Source organism: Pogona vitticeps, chromosome 2, assembly GCF_051106095.1.
Source record: "Pogona vitticeps strain Pit_001003342236 chromosome 2, PviZW2.1, whole genome shotgun sequence".
Taxonomy (NCBI): domain Eukaryota; kingdom Metazoa; phylum Chordata; class Lepidosauria; order Squamata; family Agamidae; genus Pogona; species Pogona vitticeps.
This window is the reverse complement of record NC_135784.1, coordinates 149,662,305-149,682,878: the sequence shown is the minus strand read 5'-3', so window position 1 is coordinate 149,682,878 and position 20,574 is coordinate 149,662,305. Positions and strand designations below refer to the sequence as shown.

Below are 20,574 nucleotides of genomic sequence, written 5' to 3'. Positions count from 1 at the left end.
CAAGGAGCAATATGCATACAGTGGAAAGCGTTCATTGAAGTCACATTCATTGAGTCCTCCTCATTTGTCAGAAGACTGTTCCTCATCAAAAACCCTGGTGAGATTTTTTCCATTTTGCAGTAAAATTATTATATAAATATGTAGTTCAGCTTAAAGGATTTTGTAGTTCTGTTTTTTGCCATTTAGGAAAAAAATAGCCCTGCTAAAAACTCTGATTAGTAAATATGTATTGGCAAATACTGTTTCTCAAGTTGCGTGTTAATAATTAAAGATCGTGTTCTGGATAATGTCTCTTATTCTGTATAAAAATATTTTAGTTAGACAAACAATTGTGGGTTGGTGATGGAGGAGAGACATAAGTACTTTGTCGTATGCAGAGTACTTATACAATAGAAGTAAATGTTTAAAACTGGAGAGTAGAGAGAAATTCCTGAGAACAAATGAGTGCAAGTTCAAATGTAGATGCATAGGGCTGCAACATAATTAGGCATTATTTTCTTCAAGAAGAATTAAACATCCCACGTATTAATGAAATGCTTATTTTTGTGATGTAAACCTATTGTAATGAAAGCTAGAAATGTTTTGCAACAAAGTTTTTGAAAAAAATACATTGTGGCAGGTCAAAATTCTTCTTCTCCCCCTCTCCCCCACTACATGCTTAGTTTTCTCTGTTTGCTCTTACAATGTTTTATCTGAAAACTGACTTTTCTAGGATGATCACCGTACAAAGACTTTTTCTGTGGATGACAGTGACTTTGAAGCTCGTCTCAACAGTTGGAATCTTGGGGTAAAAAAAATCTTTCATTTTATTACTGTACTTCGGAAGAGAAAGTATCAGTAAAATTAATTATTAGGCACTCTGAGAATAGTAACCAATCTTCTCTCTCCTTCTGACCCTTCCATCTTATTTTATTGATAGTATGAATTTTGATTAAAGAAAGGCCTTCACTACGGCATGTGTGCTTGTGCTGCTGCTTGTTTTTGTAGAAGGTTTAAAGGTGATGTTGAATTTAACATAATTTTTTAAAGTTCAAATGACAATCAGTTAAATTCCCTAATTCAAGTCATTTCACTTCCTTCCCAAAGGTTCTAATAAATCCCCAGTAAGCATCATTTTGGAAAGAAAGATCTACACTGTATAGCTCTGAGAATGTATTTGCCACAAGTATCCATACCTTTCTCTTAGCCTTCTCTCAAAATCTGGATGGGTTCTGATCCTCTCTTGAGCATAAAAGAATGTCAGCCCTGAAGGAACATAGGTGGGCATTCTTTCTCAATGTAGCTGGGAGGGCTATACACTGAGTTGTTTGGGGCAGATGCACTCCAATGTCATGGAAATTCGTTAGTGATTAACAGTTCAATACCTTCTAGCTGCATAGACATGTACTTGAGAGCACACATGTAATCTGAAAGACACATTTCTTCTATAATTTTGATTATTTTGTGCTCCCAAGCAATAGATGTCTGGAGATATTTTTGAAAAACCGCCCTGAGAGTTGCTTTGTGTTTGAGTGAGAAATGGTTAACTGATGAAAAAAGATGTCAGATTCTGGACTTTTCCTTTGCTTAGCCTGTTTGTGAATGGTAGTGGGTATAAGAAGGTATCCTGTAGACCAGTGGTCCCCAACCTTGGGCCTCCAGATGTTCTTGGACTACAACCCCCAGAAGCCTTCACCACCACCTCTGCTGGCCAGGATTTCTGGGAGTTGAAGTCCAAGAACATCTGGAGGCCCAAGGTTGGGGACCACTGCTGTAGACCATCTTGAGGCTGACATTGGTGTTATCAAGATTTAGGCTGCCCTTTACTAAATAAAACATGGCATTCTTTTTCTGCTGGCAATGCAGGCATGATATTTTGTAAGTTTGGGCAGTGGGTTATGTTTCTGCTCTGAAGATGCCCAGCAGCTGATCCAGGAGGCTGCCTATCTCCAAAAAAGGATTGATATTCTCATATATGTAGTTGTGAAATTGTGAGTATTACTCATATTCTGAAAGAGGAAATTTATTAACAGCAGTTAAGTAAAGGGTGAAAATAATTGCTAAGAGCTCTTCCCTTCCATGAGAGTTTTTCAGTGTTGGTATGACTGCTGAAAAGGCAGAAGAAGAAGAGGCAGGAAGAAGGAAACATTTGAGTGGGTGATAAATCTCATCCTCCTTGCCAAATGTCAAAGTGCTTGGAGTTTAGTTTATCAGGGCTGCAGAGAGTTGAAGCTACTGAAGTATCTGCAGTCTCTGAAAGAAGCTTGGAGATTTACTGCTCATATAAGTCCAGGGAGGAAGCAAAACCCTCTCAAATTTTTGAACTCATTGATCATTTGTAGGCTAGGGCAATGTTATTGGAAGGAAGAAGTGTTTGCTCTGATAATAGTTAGTTCAGAGTGAAATGTTTGGAGCTATTCCTAAGAGGAAAATGGCAAAAGAGGAAGTTGGATTATTTGGATATTTTTTTAAAAAAATAGAGAAAATATATTGGAAATTAAATGGAGGAAACAAAGCAGAAAAATACTATAATAAATTTAAGAAAAGATTTGAATGTGATAATGGAGAAAAGCTGTGACAGAAATTAAAGCAGAGATTTATAAAGCAGTATCAGAAATTAAAGATAAAGTGAAAATGGTGGGCACAGAAGTTAAGGAGATTGGTAAGATAGCCAAGGCTAAGGCCAGACAATTATGTGTATATGAAAATAAGGTTACTAAAATTGATGAAAAATTCATTGATTTGGGGGGAAATCAGTGGAGGAAAAACCTGAAACTACATGGATTTCTGGAAGGTGGCGCCCAAGATAGATTAAAACTCAGGGATGCAGTATTACAGTGGATTTATATAGCTGCCCCAAGATTCGGTTGTGTGGAAGAAGATTTGGAGAGATGGCTGGTTGAACAGCAATGGGTATAAGAGAGAGCTCAACTGGATTAATAGCTGTTGGATCACTACTACTTTGGAGGGAGAAACTCAAGTGAAGCAAGGAGGTCCTTCTCTTGGTTCCACCATCTTCCCATCCTTTTTTGGTGAGGACATGAGAGAGGGCCTTCTCAGTGGTTGCTCTCAGCCTTTGGAATGTACTACCTGAGAAGCGAGGTCGGTCCCCTCCTCCTTGGCTGTACTGCAGCCAAAACTGTGCTCACGACCTGGGGTTCAATCCCAGGTAGCCGGATCAAGGTTGACTCAGCCATCTATCCTTCTGAGGTCGGTAAAATGAGTACCCAGCTTGCTGGGGGGGCAATGTGTAGCTTGCATAATTATCTTGTAAACCGCCCAGAGAGTGCTTGAAGCACTATGGGGCGGTATAGAAGCAGCACGCTTTGCTTTGCTTTGCTTATTCTTCCTTCGGCAGGCAAAATCTTTCCTCTTCAGGCAGGTTTTGAAGCAGTAAGTTATTTCAGCAATTCTGGTTTTCAACTTACAGGTTTTCAAAATGTTTTTGAGTTGTTTTTATACTGGATTTAAAAAATCTTAATATATGTTTAATTGTTTTTTAAATATGATATTTATATGGTTTTAAATCTTTTGTTTTACAGTGGTCCCTCACTAGACAATGATAATCCGTTCCACTGAAATCGCTGTTTAGCGAAATCATTGTCTAGCGAAAAGCATTTCCCCATTGGAATGCATTGAAACCTGTTTAATGTGTTCCAATGGGGAAGAATTGTCGTTGTCTAGCAAAGATCAGCAATAGGAAAGCCGCTTTGCGAGCCGCCGGTCAGCTGTTTAAATCACTGTCTTGTGAAGCTTAGGTCCCGAAAACACCTGTTTTGCGAGCGCGGAGGAAGCTGTCAAAATCGTCTAGCGAAAACCGGTTTCCGAAGCAGGGACCAAACATTGTCCAGCGAAATTCCCCCATAGGAATCACTGTTTTGCGAATCACTATAGCGATCACAAAAAGTCAATGTCTAGCGGAAAAACTGTCATGCGGGGTAGCTGTGTAGCGAGCCACCACTGTATTTATTGAGAGCTGTGTAGGGTCCCCAATGGGGAAAGAAATGGCATGTAAATAAATAAATAAATACTGGACCAAAAGCTCTATGAACATGTTTTCTAATAGTTATTTCTTGGTCTTTTGAAATAAAAAAAAGGAAAAGGAGGCTTACAGTTAGGAAAGATTGTTAACTGGAAACCTATCTGAAAGAAAGGCAGGAACAAAAGTCAACTCATTTGAAACATGGTGTTCAAGGTGTGCCTTACCAATACCAAAATTAGCCAGAAAAGGAGTGCTCAGGCAAGTCAAACCTGAGCTCTCACTAGAACAAAAATTTTATAAATGGAACTATCCTACCACGCACATAAAATGAGAATAGTGAACTGAGCAGAAAAAAGCTATTGGTGGGACATATGGGGCAGGGTTTGTAGGAAGAATCTAAGAACTAACAAGAGACAGGCTGTGTCAATAAAAGTAGACTTAACCAACAATTTGCAATAGCTGAGCAGAACTTGCTAAATATGCAGTATTGCTAGGAAGTGTGAGCAGTAGGAAGAGTGAAGAGCCTAACATGAGAATACTGCTGGTTTGAAAGATCTGAGCAGAGCTGTTACTGATAGGATGTATTGGAAGTTTTTTTTAACTCATATGGTTACCACGCATCAGAAGTAACTTGATGGCACATAATATCTGCAGAATTTTTTTCTTAAATACCAGACAGTTGTATAGTGACAAAACAAGTGGAATGGTTGAGACATGTCAGAACATAGAAATGAAAACACTGCTAGCATTGAATAAGACCATTCCCAGCCACAAGGAAAAAACCCTATTAATTTAATAGCTAAAGCAAGCGAGCTTTTCAACTTTGGTGTTGTAACATTACTCTGGGCAGTTGACATAAAATGCACAATCAAATAATTAATATGATAACACCATAGACAGTGTAGCCATATAAAAACAGGGTGCCAGAGCGTTAGTAAAACTACACAAGGCAGAAAATAATAAAGATACAGATAACAAATAACTGGGCAGAGGTGTAAGGTAAAGGTAAAAGGTAAAGTTTCCCCTTGACAATTTGTCCAGTCGTGTCTGACTCTAGGCGGTGGTGCTCATCTCCGTTTCCAACCCATAGACCTAGCGTTTGTCCACAGACAATTCTCCGTGGTCACGTAGCCAGTGTGATAGACACGAAACGCCCTTTACCTTCCCACCGAGGTGGTACCTATTTATCTACTCGCATTTTTGCATTTTGCATGCTTTTGAACTGCTAGGTTGGTGGGAGCTGGGACAAGCGACGGGGGCTCAGTCCGTTGTGTGGATTCAATCTTACGACTGCAAGTCTTCTGACCTTGCAGCATAGAGGCTTCAGCGGTTTAACCCGCAGCGCCACCATGTCCCTTCAGAGATGTAAGAGTATCTCAACTCAACTATGGTCAAACTGGAAGGCCTCTCTGAAGAGCCATGTCTTCAATTGCCTCTTAAATACTGTATTGCCATGGAGGAGGCCAGGCAAAGCTTCTATAGGAGCTGATTCCACAAAGATGGAGTCACCGCAAATAATGTCCTACCTCTTGTAGAAGATTTATGTGTATCCCTTGAGGTGGCTACCCAGAGGAGCCTCATTTGCAGTGACCTGTTGGGTTGGTCAGTTGACATTCAACAAGTAATATAGGCCCAAACTGTGGAGGCGGTGTACATGAGAGTCAAAACCTTGAACTTGATCTGGGACTCCATGGATAGCCAGTGGAGCCGAGCCAGAACGGGGGTGATGCAATCATATCTGATTGTTCCAGCCACCAGTCTGTCCACTGCATTCTGGACCTGCTGTAGTATCTGGACCAGCCTCAAGGGAAGCCCCATGTAGAGAGCATTGTAGTAGTCAGTCAGGGAAATGTGAGTTTATTTGGGAAAGAATAGTACTATAGTCCATCTTTTGTAAGATCTATACATTAGCGTGCCATTGTAAAATTGTGTGACGCTCACAAATAAAAAAATGGAATTGTGCTTAAGTTGTTATCAGTAATTCTAGATAGAGATGAGGGTATTCGAATACGAATATCCCCCCACAGGTGGAAATAATGAGGGTCTGGAAAGCCAACTCACCATTCCACCATGGATGCGCACTCCACGGAGCCTTCCTATCGTGTCGTTGTCTGCAATGCATTAGTCACTCTGCGACCTGGCAGAGAGGCTTGTCATCCCGCCTCCTGCCAGTAGTGGGTAATCCATTGCGGATAACAGTGAGATAGGAAGGCTCCATCGAGCGTGCATCCACGGCCAAATGGTGAGTGGACAATCTGGCCTCATTGGGCCAGACCCTCGTTATTTCTACCTGTGGGGGGATATTCATATACGGATACCCCCCTCTCTAATTCTAGAGTATTATCTGTTATGGTTCAGTGAAGGGATAAATAGGGTAAGCCCCTCTCTGGTCAATCCTTCATCACAAAGCATGGTGGAATATGCTCATTATGTAGAGGTCATGGAAGATTGGGTATTTGGTCTGCACCTTCAGTTTCCAGAGGCACCTGGAAAGCACCAGGTATTGTAAGAAAGTTTGTTTTCTCATGACTATATATGCTCATTACCAAAGAGAAGCGCATATATACTGCCTTCTGCAGCTATAAAAAGGCCTTTGGACTCCAATTCCAGAAGGAGTTTTCAACTGCTGTGCTCTTAATTTGTCTGGACAGTCAAGACTCTGGAGTGGATTCACATGGTACTTCCCTGTACTTGTGCTTCAGAAACAAATTAAGGGCACAGCAGTTGAAAACTTCTTCTGAACTGGAGTCCAAAGACCTTTTTATAGCTGCAGAGGGCAAATAACACCCAAACGCTGTCAGAAAAATGGAAGCCAGAAAGAATCATGAGAGAAGCCTGTTTCTCTCCTCCAAAACATGGCAGGAAGGTGCTTCTGTTTGAAAATACAGTGGTGCCTCGCATAGCGAGGTTAATCCGTTCCGGATTAACCTTCGCTATGCGAAAACATAGCTAAACAGAAATAAAAAAGCCATAGAAACGCATTGAACTTTGTTCAATGCGTTCCTATGGCTTTAAAACTCAGCGTTAAGCGATGTTCCTCCATAGCGCCGCCATTTTTGCGCCCTCAGTAAGCGAGGGCAGGGCGCGAAAATGCGGCGCGGACCTTCCGGCGGCCATTTTGGAACCGCCGATCAGCTGTTCTCCCCCGCTTCGTTGTGCGAAAATCGCTAAGCGAATTGCTTAGCGATCATCGCACAGCGAAAAAACGCTATGGGGGCCATCGCTGAGCCGAACGCTCCAGCGATGGCCCAGACCCCCTCGCTATGCGAATTCATCGCATAGCGAAGCGATCGCTAAGCGAGGCACCACTGTAGTAAAAAAACAAAACCAGAAAACAAAAATAGCTGCTCAGTCAAAATGCAGAAAGATTTATTTATTGAAGAAAAAAAATGAATATAGGAAGTTTGGAATTAAAGTGATACCTTAGAAAATATTTATGGTCAGGTTCTGGACAGCCCTGAAACTGATTCCGCTTTCCTACTGAGGCTCCAGGTTAGAATGTCTTGAAGCACAGATTGCTATGCTATGTAAAAGGACTTTGAAATGGAGGGAATTTGAAAAGTGTCTGACATGCCCTTGGGGAATCTTTTTTTAAAGGAATGAAAAATCCCACTAGGTAAGCACAAGCCCTAGAGTGTGAGCAATAGCAGTTTCTTTTATCCTGAGCATTTAAAATATAAACAGAGAGCCAAAGAGCTATTTCAGGCTAGACTAAGAACTTGATTTGACAGTATACTGTTGGGTTTTCTCCCTTTGAAAAGCAGTAACATAAATTATCTTGCAAAGTCCTGTTGCTGTTGAAAGTGATTGGCCACATGAGAGAGTTAAAAAAACAACAATCCAGAACCATCTTAGAAGTGTGGAGTTAGTTGCAGCTTTTTGTATTATGGCTGCTTGAAAATATCTCATTAATGGTAACTGAGGGTACAATTAGATATTAAAATACTGTATTGTTTTGCTTCTGCCAAGTTTCTTGTCCCATAGGATGGAAGTAATTGTAATGTGGCTAAGTCGGTCTCCATTATTTTTAAATGGTGTTTAAAGACTTCCAGAAAATCTTTGTTTAAATGCCTATATGTTCCCTTCCATTTGTTGTTGTTTAGTCATTTAGTCATGTCCGACTCTTTGTGACCCCATGGACCAGAGCACGCCAGGCCCTCCTGTCTTCCACTGCCTCCCGGAACTGGATCAAATTCATGTTGGCAGCTTTGGTGACAATGTCCAACCATCTCATTGTCTGTCACCCCTTCTCCTCTTTCCTTCACACTTTCCTAACAGGGAGTCTTGTCTTCTCATGAGATGCCAGGAGGTGATGAGATCAGTGGCCATGATCTTGGTTTTTTAGATGTTGAGCTTCAGACCGTTTTTTGCACTCTCCTCTTTCACCCTCATTGTGGGGTTCTTTAATTCCTACTCACTTTCTGCAGTCAGTGGTATCATCTGCATATCGGAGGTTGTTGATATTTCTTCCGGCAATCTTAATTCCGGCTTGGGATTCCTCCAGTCAGGCCTTTCACATAATGTATTCTGCATATAAGTTAAATAAGCTGGGGGACAATATACAGCCTTGTTGTACTCCTTTCTGAATTTTGAACCAATCAGTTTTTCCATATCCAGTTCTAACTGTTGCTTCCTGTCCCATGTATAGGTTTCTCAGGAGATAAATAAGGTGGTCAGGCACTCCCATGTCTTTAAGGACTTGCCATAGTTTCTTTGGGATTGGGATGTAGACTGATCTTTTCCATATATCTAAAATAATGAGTATTCCATTGTAGTAGGCTGATTATTTACTTCTGTAGAATTGTTTACCTTTCTGAAAGAATATGTCTGCCTGTGTGAGCCTTCCTTTCTTTTAAGATTTTCAGAGGAGGCCTTCTTCCTGGTCCTGTCATACTGTTAGGTGTTCCTGATAAGAACATAAAAGAGTGTTCTCATAGAGACTGTGGAACTCCCTTCCACAGGAAGCCAGTTTGGCCTCTCCCTGCTGTCATCTGCCAGTAGGAAAGACCTTTCTCATTTGCTGGCTGCCCTGGAAAGGTTCTTTACTGAGGATATCCTATCTTTCTTTTAAAATATGCTTTTATTTTTTTAAAAAATGTGTTGAGTAGTTGTTTTGATATGTAATATATTCAGTGGTTTTAATGTTCTATTTTTTTTTAAGTTTTAGACATTTTGTAAGTCACCTTGAGTCCCATTATTGAGAGAAGGTATAAATAAAACAAATAAATGATGTATTTAACCCAACAGAAAGATTAAAAACACTGAAACTATGAGCAAAATCTTCTCAAGCAGTAATCTGCACTCAGATTCATAGAATCGTAAATTTGGAAGGGCCCTATAAGGCCATCGAGTCTGACCCCTTCTCAGTGCAGGAATACAAACAAAGGATATTTGCTAGGTGGTTGTCTAAATTTCTCTTGAATACCTCCAGTGTTGGAGCACTCGCCACCTCTTGAGGTAATTAGTTCCATTGCCATACTGCTCAACCAGTTAGGGCGTTTTTCCTGAAATTCAGCCAAAATCTGACTTCCTGTAACTTTAACCCATCATTGTGTGTCCTGTGCTCTGGGATGATCAAGAACAGATCCTGCCCTTCTCCTGTGTGACAACCTTTCAAGTATTTGAAAAGTGATATCATATCTTTTTTCAAGGCTAAACATGCCCAGTTCTTTCAGTCTTTCCTCATAAGGTATGGTTTACAGCCCTTTGATCATCCTTGTTGCCCTCCTCTGAATTTGTTCCAATTTGTTGGCATTCTTCTTGAAAACACAGTACTCAAGATGAGGCTTAGCCAATGCCCCATAGAGGGGAACTAGTACCTCATGGGATTTGGAGATTATACTTCTGTTAATGCAGTCTAAAATAGCACTTGCCTTTTTTGTAGCCAAAATGTTAATCTGCTCAACTTGGCAAATGCACATTGGAAAAGTTATATTTTGTTTGCTTGTCTCACTTTCTAAAAATTGGGTACCATTTATTGTGACTGTCTTTACTGTGGCATTACTTGAGAAATGAGAAAATGCAAGGACAAACAGCTGGAAAGGAATGAATGTTTAGTCAGAATGTTTGCAGATCAGTTTGAGTGAATGTGATCCACAAGGTTACAGACTGGGAGCGTTTAACTTCAAAGTATGTCTCTCTCTAAATTAGAAAATGCAAAACTTTATGTAGAGCAACCACTCAGCCGCATTTTGTTCATTTGTAAACAAGTGATGTTTACCTTTCCCACTTATAGCCTTACTTTATTTTAGAATCCATTTATTGCATTTCATGCCAAATAAAATATGCAAAGTAGCTGTCAATTTTCATTTCCATTAATAGCTGCATGTCTGTTTGCATACCTTGTTTTAAAAATGAAAACTTTTCTTTAGAAATTAAGAGGGTTTTTTATATGAAGGGGGATGTTATGTGAGAGAGACAAATCTTGAAAGCTTCATTCCACATTGGTAATTTTCACAAAATTCTCCACTGAAGTTGATTGTTCTTCAGAAGGAGTTGTTAGGAAGATGTCTTAAGACTATAGTCAATTTTTATAAACTTATTGGAAATTAAAGTGCTTAAGACAAAGACAATCCTGCCTCTAAATTTAAAAAATGGTATGATAAAGTTCTGTTTTCCTGCCATTTTCTTCAGGGTTGTAAATGACCTTTATTGAACATATAGGAGTTCTTGGCATATTCACTTGTAGAGCTGAATGGTGGTATTTATCAGTACAAAAGCATTTTAATGCTTTGAATAAAAGTTTTAGGAATGTCAGAGAAAATGTGAACTGAAATAGCAAATATCAATATGTTTTGACTTATCAATTCACTTGAAATATTTCTAGATGCTCAAATGCTACGAACTATGTACACAAAGCAATCACTTAGTCAAGTGTGTTGCACTAGAGTAGGCCCATTTGAGTCAATGGAATTTATGGAGGAAGTGACTCATTGAATCACCACTGATTTGGTGGGCTGACTCTCATGTGCCTTACTGTGGAAAGCAACAAGGATTTCAGTCATTGGGTCTGGGGTTCTTTTCCCTAGTAATTTCAGTTTGTTCTGTGCCTTGAATGTGTCCTTGTTTCCATACTTAATTTTACACGGTGGCAGCTCCATTTGGTGAACATTGTACATATAGCACTGTTGTTAGTTTATGAGGTAGGTATCATGAAGGGATGTGAGGATCCAATCTTTTTATAGGGGAGTCTTTAAAGTGACAGTCTCATGTATTTTGTAACAGGTTGTTCCCTAATTGAAGTGCATGAGATTCAACTTCTGAACTTTGCTTTAGCCCAAGAAATACACCAATGCATATTGGTGATCTTTTGGCTTATGACCAAAATCTTGAAAGTACAAATGTATTTAAATGGACAGACACAAATATGAAGAAATTTTAGTAGGTAAATTAAAAATATTAGCAGGCTAGAAATTTAACGGTCACTGTAGGGATGCCCAAGAACATTTTTCTCTTTGAATGGCAGATCACTTACTCGTATCTTAGGTTCCTTTTTGAAAGGTGCCCCGGTTTTGAAATTGGCTTGTCATAAAAATGACTTGCTGCTGTTCAGTTAACAAGTGCAAAGCTACTTCAGTTGTTGAAATATAGTCTCTATGAGGTGACCTTCAATAGCTGCTCTCAAGTTTTGGAATACACTGTCCTGAGGAGCCAAATTGGCTCCTTGGCACTTGTCCTTCTGTTGTTAGGCAAAGACTTTCCTTTTCAGATAGGTTTTTAAGTGATGCGTCTAGGGAACACTCAATTTTTTAAAAAAAAGTATTTAAAAATGTTTTTTAAATGTTTTTAAAATGTTTTTGCATATACATTCTGTTGCTTTCTACTGGGAGAAAAATATAACATTGTTTATTGTGTCTTTATGACAGAGGAAGTGGTTCTTGTGTTTGTTGTTGTTTAGTCATTAAGTCGTGTCCGTCTCTTCGTGACCCCATGGACCAGAGCATGCCAGGCCCCCCTGTCTTCCATTGCCTCCCAGAGTTGGGTCAAATTCATGTTGGTAGCTTTGGTGACACTGTCCAACCACCTCGTCCTCTGTCGTCCCCTTCTCCTCTTGCCCTCACACTTTCCCAAAATCAGGGTCTTTTCCAGGGAGTCTTCTCTTCTCATGAGATGGCCAAAGTATTGGAACCTCAGCTTCAGGATCTGTCCTTCCAGTGAACACTCAGGGTTGATTTCCTTTAGAATGGATAGGTTTGTTTTCCTTGCAGTCTATGGGACTCTCAAGAGTCTCCTCCAGCACCACAATTCAAAAGCATTAATTATTCGGCGTTCAACCTCACTTCCATACCTCACTACAGGAAAAACCATATTGTTGACTATGCGGACCTTTGTTGACAAGGTGATGTCTCTGCTTCTTCAACGTGGTCTCTATGAATCCACACAAGTGGGTTAAACAGCGCCTGTGCTGGTCCTCTCGGAATGTTCCAGAGCTACAGGAAAAAGTAACAGTTTAAGTTGCCCTATACCGTGCATGCTCTGCCCGCTAAGCCTTAGTTCCATTTTTCCGCCCGCAGAGTTGGAACCTCTCGGATAGAGCTCCTTCAAAACTTTATATTCTTCGTTGTTTATTGGACTTAGCTTTGGATTTTCAACCGTCTGATCTCTGTTGCCCTGATTGTGGACTGTTTGACTTCTCTTCTGCCTCTGGCGACCTTGCAAGTACCTAATTGCTTTCAATTGAGGGCTATTTACCGCCCGCTGAGGCACCACATGCCGCCCGGACTCCTTCAGTTATTGCCTCATCAGCTAGCTTTCCCACGCTGTTCAGCCTATGTCACCTAAAAGAGGGCCATTTAGCCGCAGTTCTTCCTGTTCAAGGAAACTTCCCTTTTCTGACGGACATTCTCTCTGCGTTTTCTGTCTGGGAGAGACTCATTTAACAAGCCATTGTAAGCACTGTAAGGAATTTACAAAGGCTACCTTAAAAGCTTGCCAGCAACGTCTCAAATATTTTTTTGTGTAGTCAAACTCTGTCCGCCTCACAGCCCTCCGATATGGAGTCTACCCAGTCTACATCCTCAGTTCATTCTGAAGTTCGACTTGTATCTTCATCTCCTCCTCAGGCTTTAAAAGAGAAGCCTAAGAAGAAGACATCAGCCAAAAAACCGCCAACTGTTTCATCTGTTCCCTCAACATCTTCGGTGCCAAAACAGAAAAAGGTGCCTACTAAACCCAAGACAAAGTCAAAGGAACTAACTTTAGTTGTTCCTCCAATCTCCACTTCTTTGCTTTCTCCTATACTGGAAGACTCCTTGAAGGATCGAGACTCGACGTCGGAAATGGGCACCTCTTTACCACCTCAACAGGAGCCCCCTGTCAACGCCGAGAGGTCACCAACTGCTAGCCAGCTTGCACAAGTCATTGCTGGCTGAGCAAATGCCCCTGCAAGCCCCGTTTTGACAGGGCGGGCATCTCGATCCCCTTCTTCAGCATCGGGATCGCTTCCTTCCAAACCTCCACCTTGAGGTAGACCAGAGAAGCCTACAAAGGTTCCTTCCCCTTGGCGTCCTCCATTAGATCGAGACGAGGAACCTCCATCTAAAGTGCTTTGAGCAGTTAGTTCGGAAATATATTATCTCCTGCCTTCCTGATCCCTTTGATGGGCTTCAGTTTGCTTATAAAGAAAATAGATCAACCGAGGATGCAATCAATACTGTGCTTTATATGGCTTTATCCCACTTGGAAACACAAGGGAATTATGTAAGAATGCTGTTCGCGGACTTTAGCTCTGCTTTTAACACCATTATACCCCACAGATTAATAGACAAACTTAAAGATCTTGATTTTCCAGATTCTATCTGTCTGTGGATTTTGGATTTTTTAACAAATCGTCCACAAAGGGTTAAACTGAATGACTACATCTCTACTGACAAGATACTCAGCACTGGCACTCCACAAGGCTGTGTCCTTAGTCCACTACTGTTCTCCATTTATTCATCAGATTGCACCAATAACTATCCCAGTAATAGGATTATCAAATTTGCAGATGATACTACACTAGTAGGACTTATCTCTGGGGATGATGAGTCTGCGTATCGGGATGAGGTATTACAGCTATCCCGCTGGTGCAAAAAAAAAACCCAATCTTTTATTTAACATCCAAAAAACCAAGGAATTCATAGTGGACTATAGGAAAAAAAGAGCAGACATTCAGCCACTGTATATAGATGGAGTTTGTGTGGAACAGGTGGTTGAATGTAAGTTTCTTGGGACTGTCATAACAAATGACCTGACTTGGAGTGCAAACACCGCTGCGTTAATCAGGAAGGCACAACAACGGTTGTATTTTCTAAGGATTCTTAGAAAGAAACAATTGACTGAGAGTTTGTTAATCACCTTCTATCGGAGTTCGATTGAGAGCATATTATCCTACTGTCTCTGTGTATGGTTCACGAGCTGCACAGTGGCAGAGAAAAAGGCAATTCAAGGGGTGATCAAGACGGCCCAAAACATCATTGGCTGTTCACTCCCCTCTTTGGAAGAATTGTATAAGAACAGATGTAAGAGGAAGATATCTAACATACTGAAAGACTCCTCTCATCCGGGATATCAGCTCTTTAAACTATTACCATCAGGAAGGAGATTCAGGGTATTGAAAGCAAGGACAAGCAGATTCAAGAACAGTTTTTACCCAAGTGCAGTATTGAGTTTAAATGCGGGGCCATAGGTTTTTGGTGGAATTTTAATTGCTGAGAGAAAACGGGGTATCTATATTTGGATGGTGAAAGTTGTGTATATTTTAACTTTTTTTTTTGTAGTGTTGTCCAGTTTTACCTTGGGGAAGAGCACCTCATTTCGTTGCACCCACTTGTGAGCGCAATGACAAATAAATTTCTTATGTCTTATGTCTTATGTCTTATCTAAAAAATGTCAACACCGACACAAACACAGACACGGATACTACTCCGATGTCGAAAAACGCAAGCGGCATCGATGTCGAGGAGACACTTCGGTCTCTGATTCTGATTACAGCGTGGAACGAATGAGATCACACCATTGACGCCGAAGAGATTATTCCACTGAATCTTCTTTGACGTTGAGAGATCGTAGAAGAAGACGGAAAAGGGCACATTATGCCTATTCTTCATCCTCCCCTTCTCTCTTTCCGAAGGCCTCTCGGTGTCGAAATTCATAAATCCTCGACATCGAAGGGGCTAGAGATCCCTGCATCAGCACGTCGACAGGTTACTACTACTGGACAAGTTCAAAGCTCTCAACCGGTCCTGCATCCTCATAAGAAGACAGGAGTTGTTCCAGATAGAGGGCAGCATTCAAACATCTTTCCTCCCTCTGATGATGAACACCAAGCCCTGGAGGATTCCTCTGAACATGAGGATGAGGGGACATCTGAAGCCGCCTTGGAAACTCCCTTGCCAGGGGAACCTCTGGGATCTGATGTTGCAGACATCCATCCCTCGTCTCCATCTGAGGATTTCTCTTCTTACACCCAGATGGTGTCCCGGATGGCTAAAACCTTGAAGTTGGAGACTGAGCAATCACCTCCACGTGAAGATGACTTGATTTTTGGAGATATCAATCAAAAGAGATCTCACCCAGTGAGTCTCTCCTTTGTACCTGAATTACTGGACTTGATTAAAGAATATTGGGAGCATCCTGGTAATTCTACTTCCATGTCCAGGAGGACTGAGAATCTGTACCGCATACACAGAGCTGACACTTCCTTTCTCTTGAAACATCCTGCACCAAACCTATTGGTCGTAGAGTCTAGTGCTTCCAGAACCCCAGCAAAAGGTCATGCTACCCCTTCTAATAAGGAAGGGAGAAAGTTAGAAGTCTTGGGACGTCGGATGTACTCCATGACCACCTTTGTCCTGAGAGCAGTTAACTACCTGGTAGCAATGGGTGCCTACCAGAAACAGCTAGAATTTTACCAGCTTTGCAAGTTGCTCCAGATGACATCAGGCAACTGTGTCTCAACACTCATGCTGAGGCTTTGACGGTATCCAAACACCAACTCCTGGCATCTCGTCATATAGCTGATGCCACTGCCAAGAATCTAGCTTCTTTCATATCTCTCAGACGGCATGCATGGCTACGCTCAGCTAACATCATGGAAGATATTAAGACAAAGGTTGAAAACTTACCTTTCAATGCCTCTGGGCTTTTCAACCAAAAAACAGACGAAAATCTTGAAAAATCTGCATAAGAGTAAGAAAACAGCCAAATCTTACTCCATTCAGCAACAGCCTAAGACTGGAAAATTTCAATGGCGCTCTAGGTACCCCCATCAATCTTACCAGCAATCTGCCTCTAATACTTACCGTTCCTTTGGAAATCGAGGTCAGCAACGATCCTCCCAAGCTTCCTCATCTACTTCCAGCTTCAAACCGCAACCAGCCAGAAACGACAATCCTACAAAACACCTGGCAAGAAGTCAAAACAATATCTTTGACTTAACCAGGGCCATCTCCCATGCCAACCACACCAATCTTCTGTCTCCACACCTTGACAACTGGATCAAAATAATGCAAGACGCATTATAAGCTCAGGTTACCGTCTGGAGTTTATAGAATTGCCTCCTCTAGGACAGGTCAAGCCTACATCATTCGATCCTGTCCTAGAAGAAGAGATTCTTACTCTTCTCTCAAAACAGGCCATCCAAAGGGTCCCAAATCGTGACATTCCAAACGACTTTTACTCCCGATACTTCATGGTACCCAAAAAGGACAGAGGCTTAAGACCAATTCTAGATCTGAGGGATTTGAACACCTACCTCAAACCACGCCGGTTCAGGATGGTCACCTTAGAATCCATCATCCACCTGTTGAAGGAAGGAGACTGGTTTGTCGTTGTGTATCTGAAAGATGCATATTTCCATGTCACCATTCATCAGAGCCACAGGAAATACTTGTGTCTAATCTTCATGGACACTATCTACCAATTTGTGGCTCTCCCGTTCGGCCTCTCAACAGCTCCACGGACATTCACGAAATGCATGGCTCCTGTGGCAGCTTACCTCCGTCTTCAAGGCATACCAGTCTATCCGTACATAGACAATTGGCTGATTGTGTCCAGTTCAAGAGCAAGAGCATTGGAAAAATACACAATACGTCCTTCACACCTTAACGGCGTTGGGCCTCTCCATAAATTACGAGAAGTCCCATCTGGAACCGTCTCAAGTGATGGATTACATAGGGGCAAGACTGGACTCAATCCATGCTTGTATGTTCCTGCCCCCAAAGTGCATATACAAGATAAGAAAGGCAATACTAAAATTCAAGCCTCACGCGAGGGTCTCGGCAAAACTCACGCAGCATTTTCTAGGTCTGATGGCATCAACAATATCTGCACTATCTCATGCTCATCTCAAGATGCGCTCTCTTCAGTCTTGGATGCTCACTCTTTTCGACCCGCTTCAAGACAGCACAAGCGCCTAACAGTCACTCCGGAACTTGCTCAACAACTTCAGTGGTGGACGTTCCTGCATATCTTCTGGTGGGACGTCCATTCTGTCCTCTGCAGCTCACACGCCAAGTCACAACAGACGCCGGTCCTCTAGGTTGGGGGGCTCAGTGCGAGGGTCACCAGATTCATGCATTGTGGTCCCCTCAAGAAGCATCGCTCCACGTCAACCATCTAGAGCAGTGGTGTCCAACCTTGGCCCTCCAGATGTTCTTAGACTACTACTCCCAGAGGTCGTCACCACCACCTCTGCTGGCCAGGATTTCTTGGAGTTGAAGTCCAAGAACATCTGGAGGGCCAAGGCTGGGGGCCACTGATCTAGAGCTTCTGGCTGTCATAAAAGCACTCAGGGCCTTCCTCCCTCTGGTGCAAGGCAGAGCAATTCAGTTGGTGACAGACAACACCATGACCATGTTCTATATAAACAAACAGGGAGGAACAAGGTCGAAATCTCTTCTACTTCTGGCTGTCCACCTATGGGAGTGGTGTTATCAGCAGCACATCTTTCCAGTGGCCCTTCATGTTTCAACGACAGAAAATCAGGTGGCAGACGAGTTGAGTCGTCGCTCGTTTCAAACTCATGAGTGGGAACTGGATCCAGATGTGTTCCACACACTATGCTGCAGATGGGGGACGCCCTTGATAAACATGTTTGCGACTTTGAACAACAAAAAGTGTGACATGTATGCTTCATGTGCGGGGAGAGGCAAGGGATCATTAGGGGATGCTTTCATGGTCCCTTGGAACATGAATCTTCTTTACCTCTTTCCATCGATACCCATCATTCAAAGAGCCCTGATCAGGACGCTCCAGATGGAAGCAGACACAATTTCCATTGCTCCATGGTGGCCATGACAACCATGGTTCTCCGTGCTCCTGCAATCGGCGGTGGACAAGATGAGGCTGCCCCTTACTCCACATCAGATCACCCAAGACTCAGGGAATGTCTTTCATCTGGACCTGGACTCCCTCCACTTGATAGCTTAGAGGATATCCCATCAATAAAAGAGGTTATTGACAAGGCTAGAAAGCCAGCTACCAAGCTTCTTTACAAATATAAGTGGCAGAGCTTGCTCAAGTTCACTAAGGAGCGTGACTTACAGTCCTCACCTGTGGCGTTATCTACGCTTCTACTCTATCTTAGGCATTTGTTTGACTTAGGCCTTTCCAAGTCTACCTTGAAAGTGTACACTTCAGCCGTTGTTGCCTTTCAGCCCCATGGCTGTCAATCATCCAGGTGGTTTTCGCGTCCAACACTGAAGGCCTTTTTCAAGGGTCTTTCCAACACGAGACCCCCTGTAAGGAGACCTTTACCACAATGGTCATTACAACTGGTGCTTCATTCTCTTACTCGTTTTCCTTTCGAGCCTGTGGCGACTTGTGACCTTTGGCTGCTTTTCAAAGACTTTGTTTCTAGGGGCCATCACTTCGGCTCGTAGAACCAGTGAGTTGGCAGCACTTCGTGCAGACTCTCCCTTCCTTCAATTTTTCAAGGACAAGGTGGTTTTACACCCTGATGTTTCCTTCCTCCCTAAAGTAGTTTCAGAGTTTCATGTTAATCAACCTCTGTTGTTACCTACATTGTTTCCCAATCCAGTTTCTGATGTTGAGTGCATGCTCCACTCTTTGGATGTTTGACGTGCACTCTCTTCTTATGTTACAAGAACCAAGGAATTTAGACAAGTTCAAAGGCTTTTCATCTTTATGGTCAGCGCAAAGGTTCTGGTGCCTCCTCCTCTACTCTGTCCAGATGGTTGGTTTCCACCATTTCTCTGGCCTATGAACTACAGAACAAGCCTCTCCCTGAAGGTCTCAGAGCTCATTCCACCAGAGCTGTTGCCTCGTCCACAGCCCTGCTGTGGGGAGTTGACATTCCTGACATCTGCAGAGCAGCTACCTGGTCCAATGTGTCTACTTTCATCTCACACTATAGACTGGACCTACAGGCCAAGAATGAGGCCAAGTTTGGGAGAGCAGTGCTCACATCAATTCTGCAGTGATGGCCCACCTTCTGGTAAGTCACCCACTTGTGTGGATTCATAGAGACCATGTTGAAGAAGGACAGGTTACTTACCTGTAAACATGGTTCTTCAAGTGGATCTCTATGAATACACACATCCCGCCCAGCCTCCCCACTGTCCGTCACTGTGTAGTCGGATCCAACTCTGACTATGTGGCGGGCATGTGGAACTAAGGCTTGGCGGGCGGAGCATGCGCAGTATAGGGCAACCTATAATCTCTTACTTTTTCCTATAGCTCTGGAACATTCCGAGAGGACCAGCGTAGGCGCTGTTTAATCCACTTGTGTGTATTCATAGAGATGCACTTGAAGAACCATGTTTACAGGTAAGTAAGCTGTCCTTTTTAAGATGCTATCTAGGTTTGTCATTGCTTTCCTCCTGAGAAGCAGGTGTCTTTTAATTTCGTGGATGCTGTCACCATCTGCAGTGATCATGGGGCCCAAGAAAATAAAGTCTCTCATGGGACCAGTGTCCATGATCTTAGGGTTTTTTTGATATTGCGCTTCAGACCATTTTTGCTCTCCCCTCTTTCACCCTCATTAAGAGGTTCTTTAATTCCTCCTCACTTTCTGCTATCAGAGTGGTATCATCTGCAAATCAGAGGTTGTTGATATTTCAGAAATCTTAATTCCAGTTTGGGAGTCATCCAGTCCAGCCATGAAATATGGCGGCAAAAAACAAACAAACAAAAACAAAAACAAAAAACCACAGTTAAAATGTCAAGAATGTCAGATTCTCTTTGACCAGAAGTGGTGAGAGCTTGAGACGTTTGTAGAAACCTTTCCTCCCCTTTAGCCATTATCCAGAGGGTTGACGTCCATGGAGTGAGTATGTTCGGTGCTGTACCAGTGAATGCTGTGGTAGTGAAGCATTTGCCAGCTGTGTGCTGTTGCCCAAGTGACAATGCTTTTCTTGTCTTCAGGGAGGCTCCTTCTATGTCTCCCAATATAATGGTGAATTGCGTAGAGATACTAGGGTTTTTAAAATACAGTGGTGCCTCGCTTAGCGATGTTAATCGGTGCAGCAAAAATCGCAGCTAACAGAAAACATCGCTAAGCGATTTAAAAAAGCCCATAGGAATGCATTGAAACCCTTTCAATGTGTTCCTATGGGCAAAAAACCTTTAAGCGAAAATCCTCCATACGGCGGCCATTTTTGCTGCCCGGTATG

The 20,574-nt window shown here is 42.3% G+C and overlaps 1 protein-coding gene across 8 annotated transcripts in view; it reads left to right on the top strand.

Annotated features, from left to right (window-relative positions):
- Positions 1 to 20,574, top strand: part of CEP112 (centrosomal protein 112) — a 455,788-nt gene that overhangs the window by 18,427 nt on the left and 416,787 nt on the right. For all 8 annotated transcript variants that reach the window (XR_013541089.1, XR_013541088.1, XM_072990811.2 and 5 more), the window contains exons 5-6: positions 1 to 97; positions 713 to 787. Coding sequence is in view for 6 of the 8 variants with exons in the window: in XM_072990811.2 (XP_072846912.2) it covers positions 1 to 97; positions 713 to 787 (172 nt within the window). In the remaining 2 variants the exon portion in view is untranslated. The remainder of the gene's footprint in view (positions 98 to 712; positions 788 to 20,574) is intronic.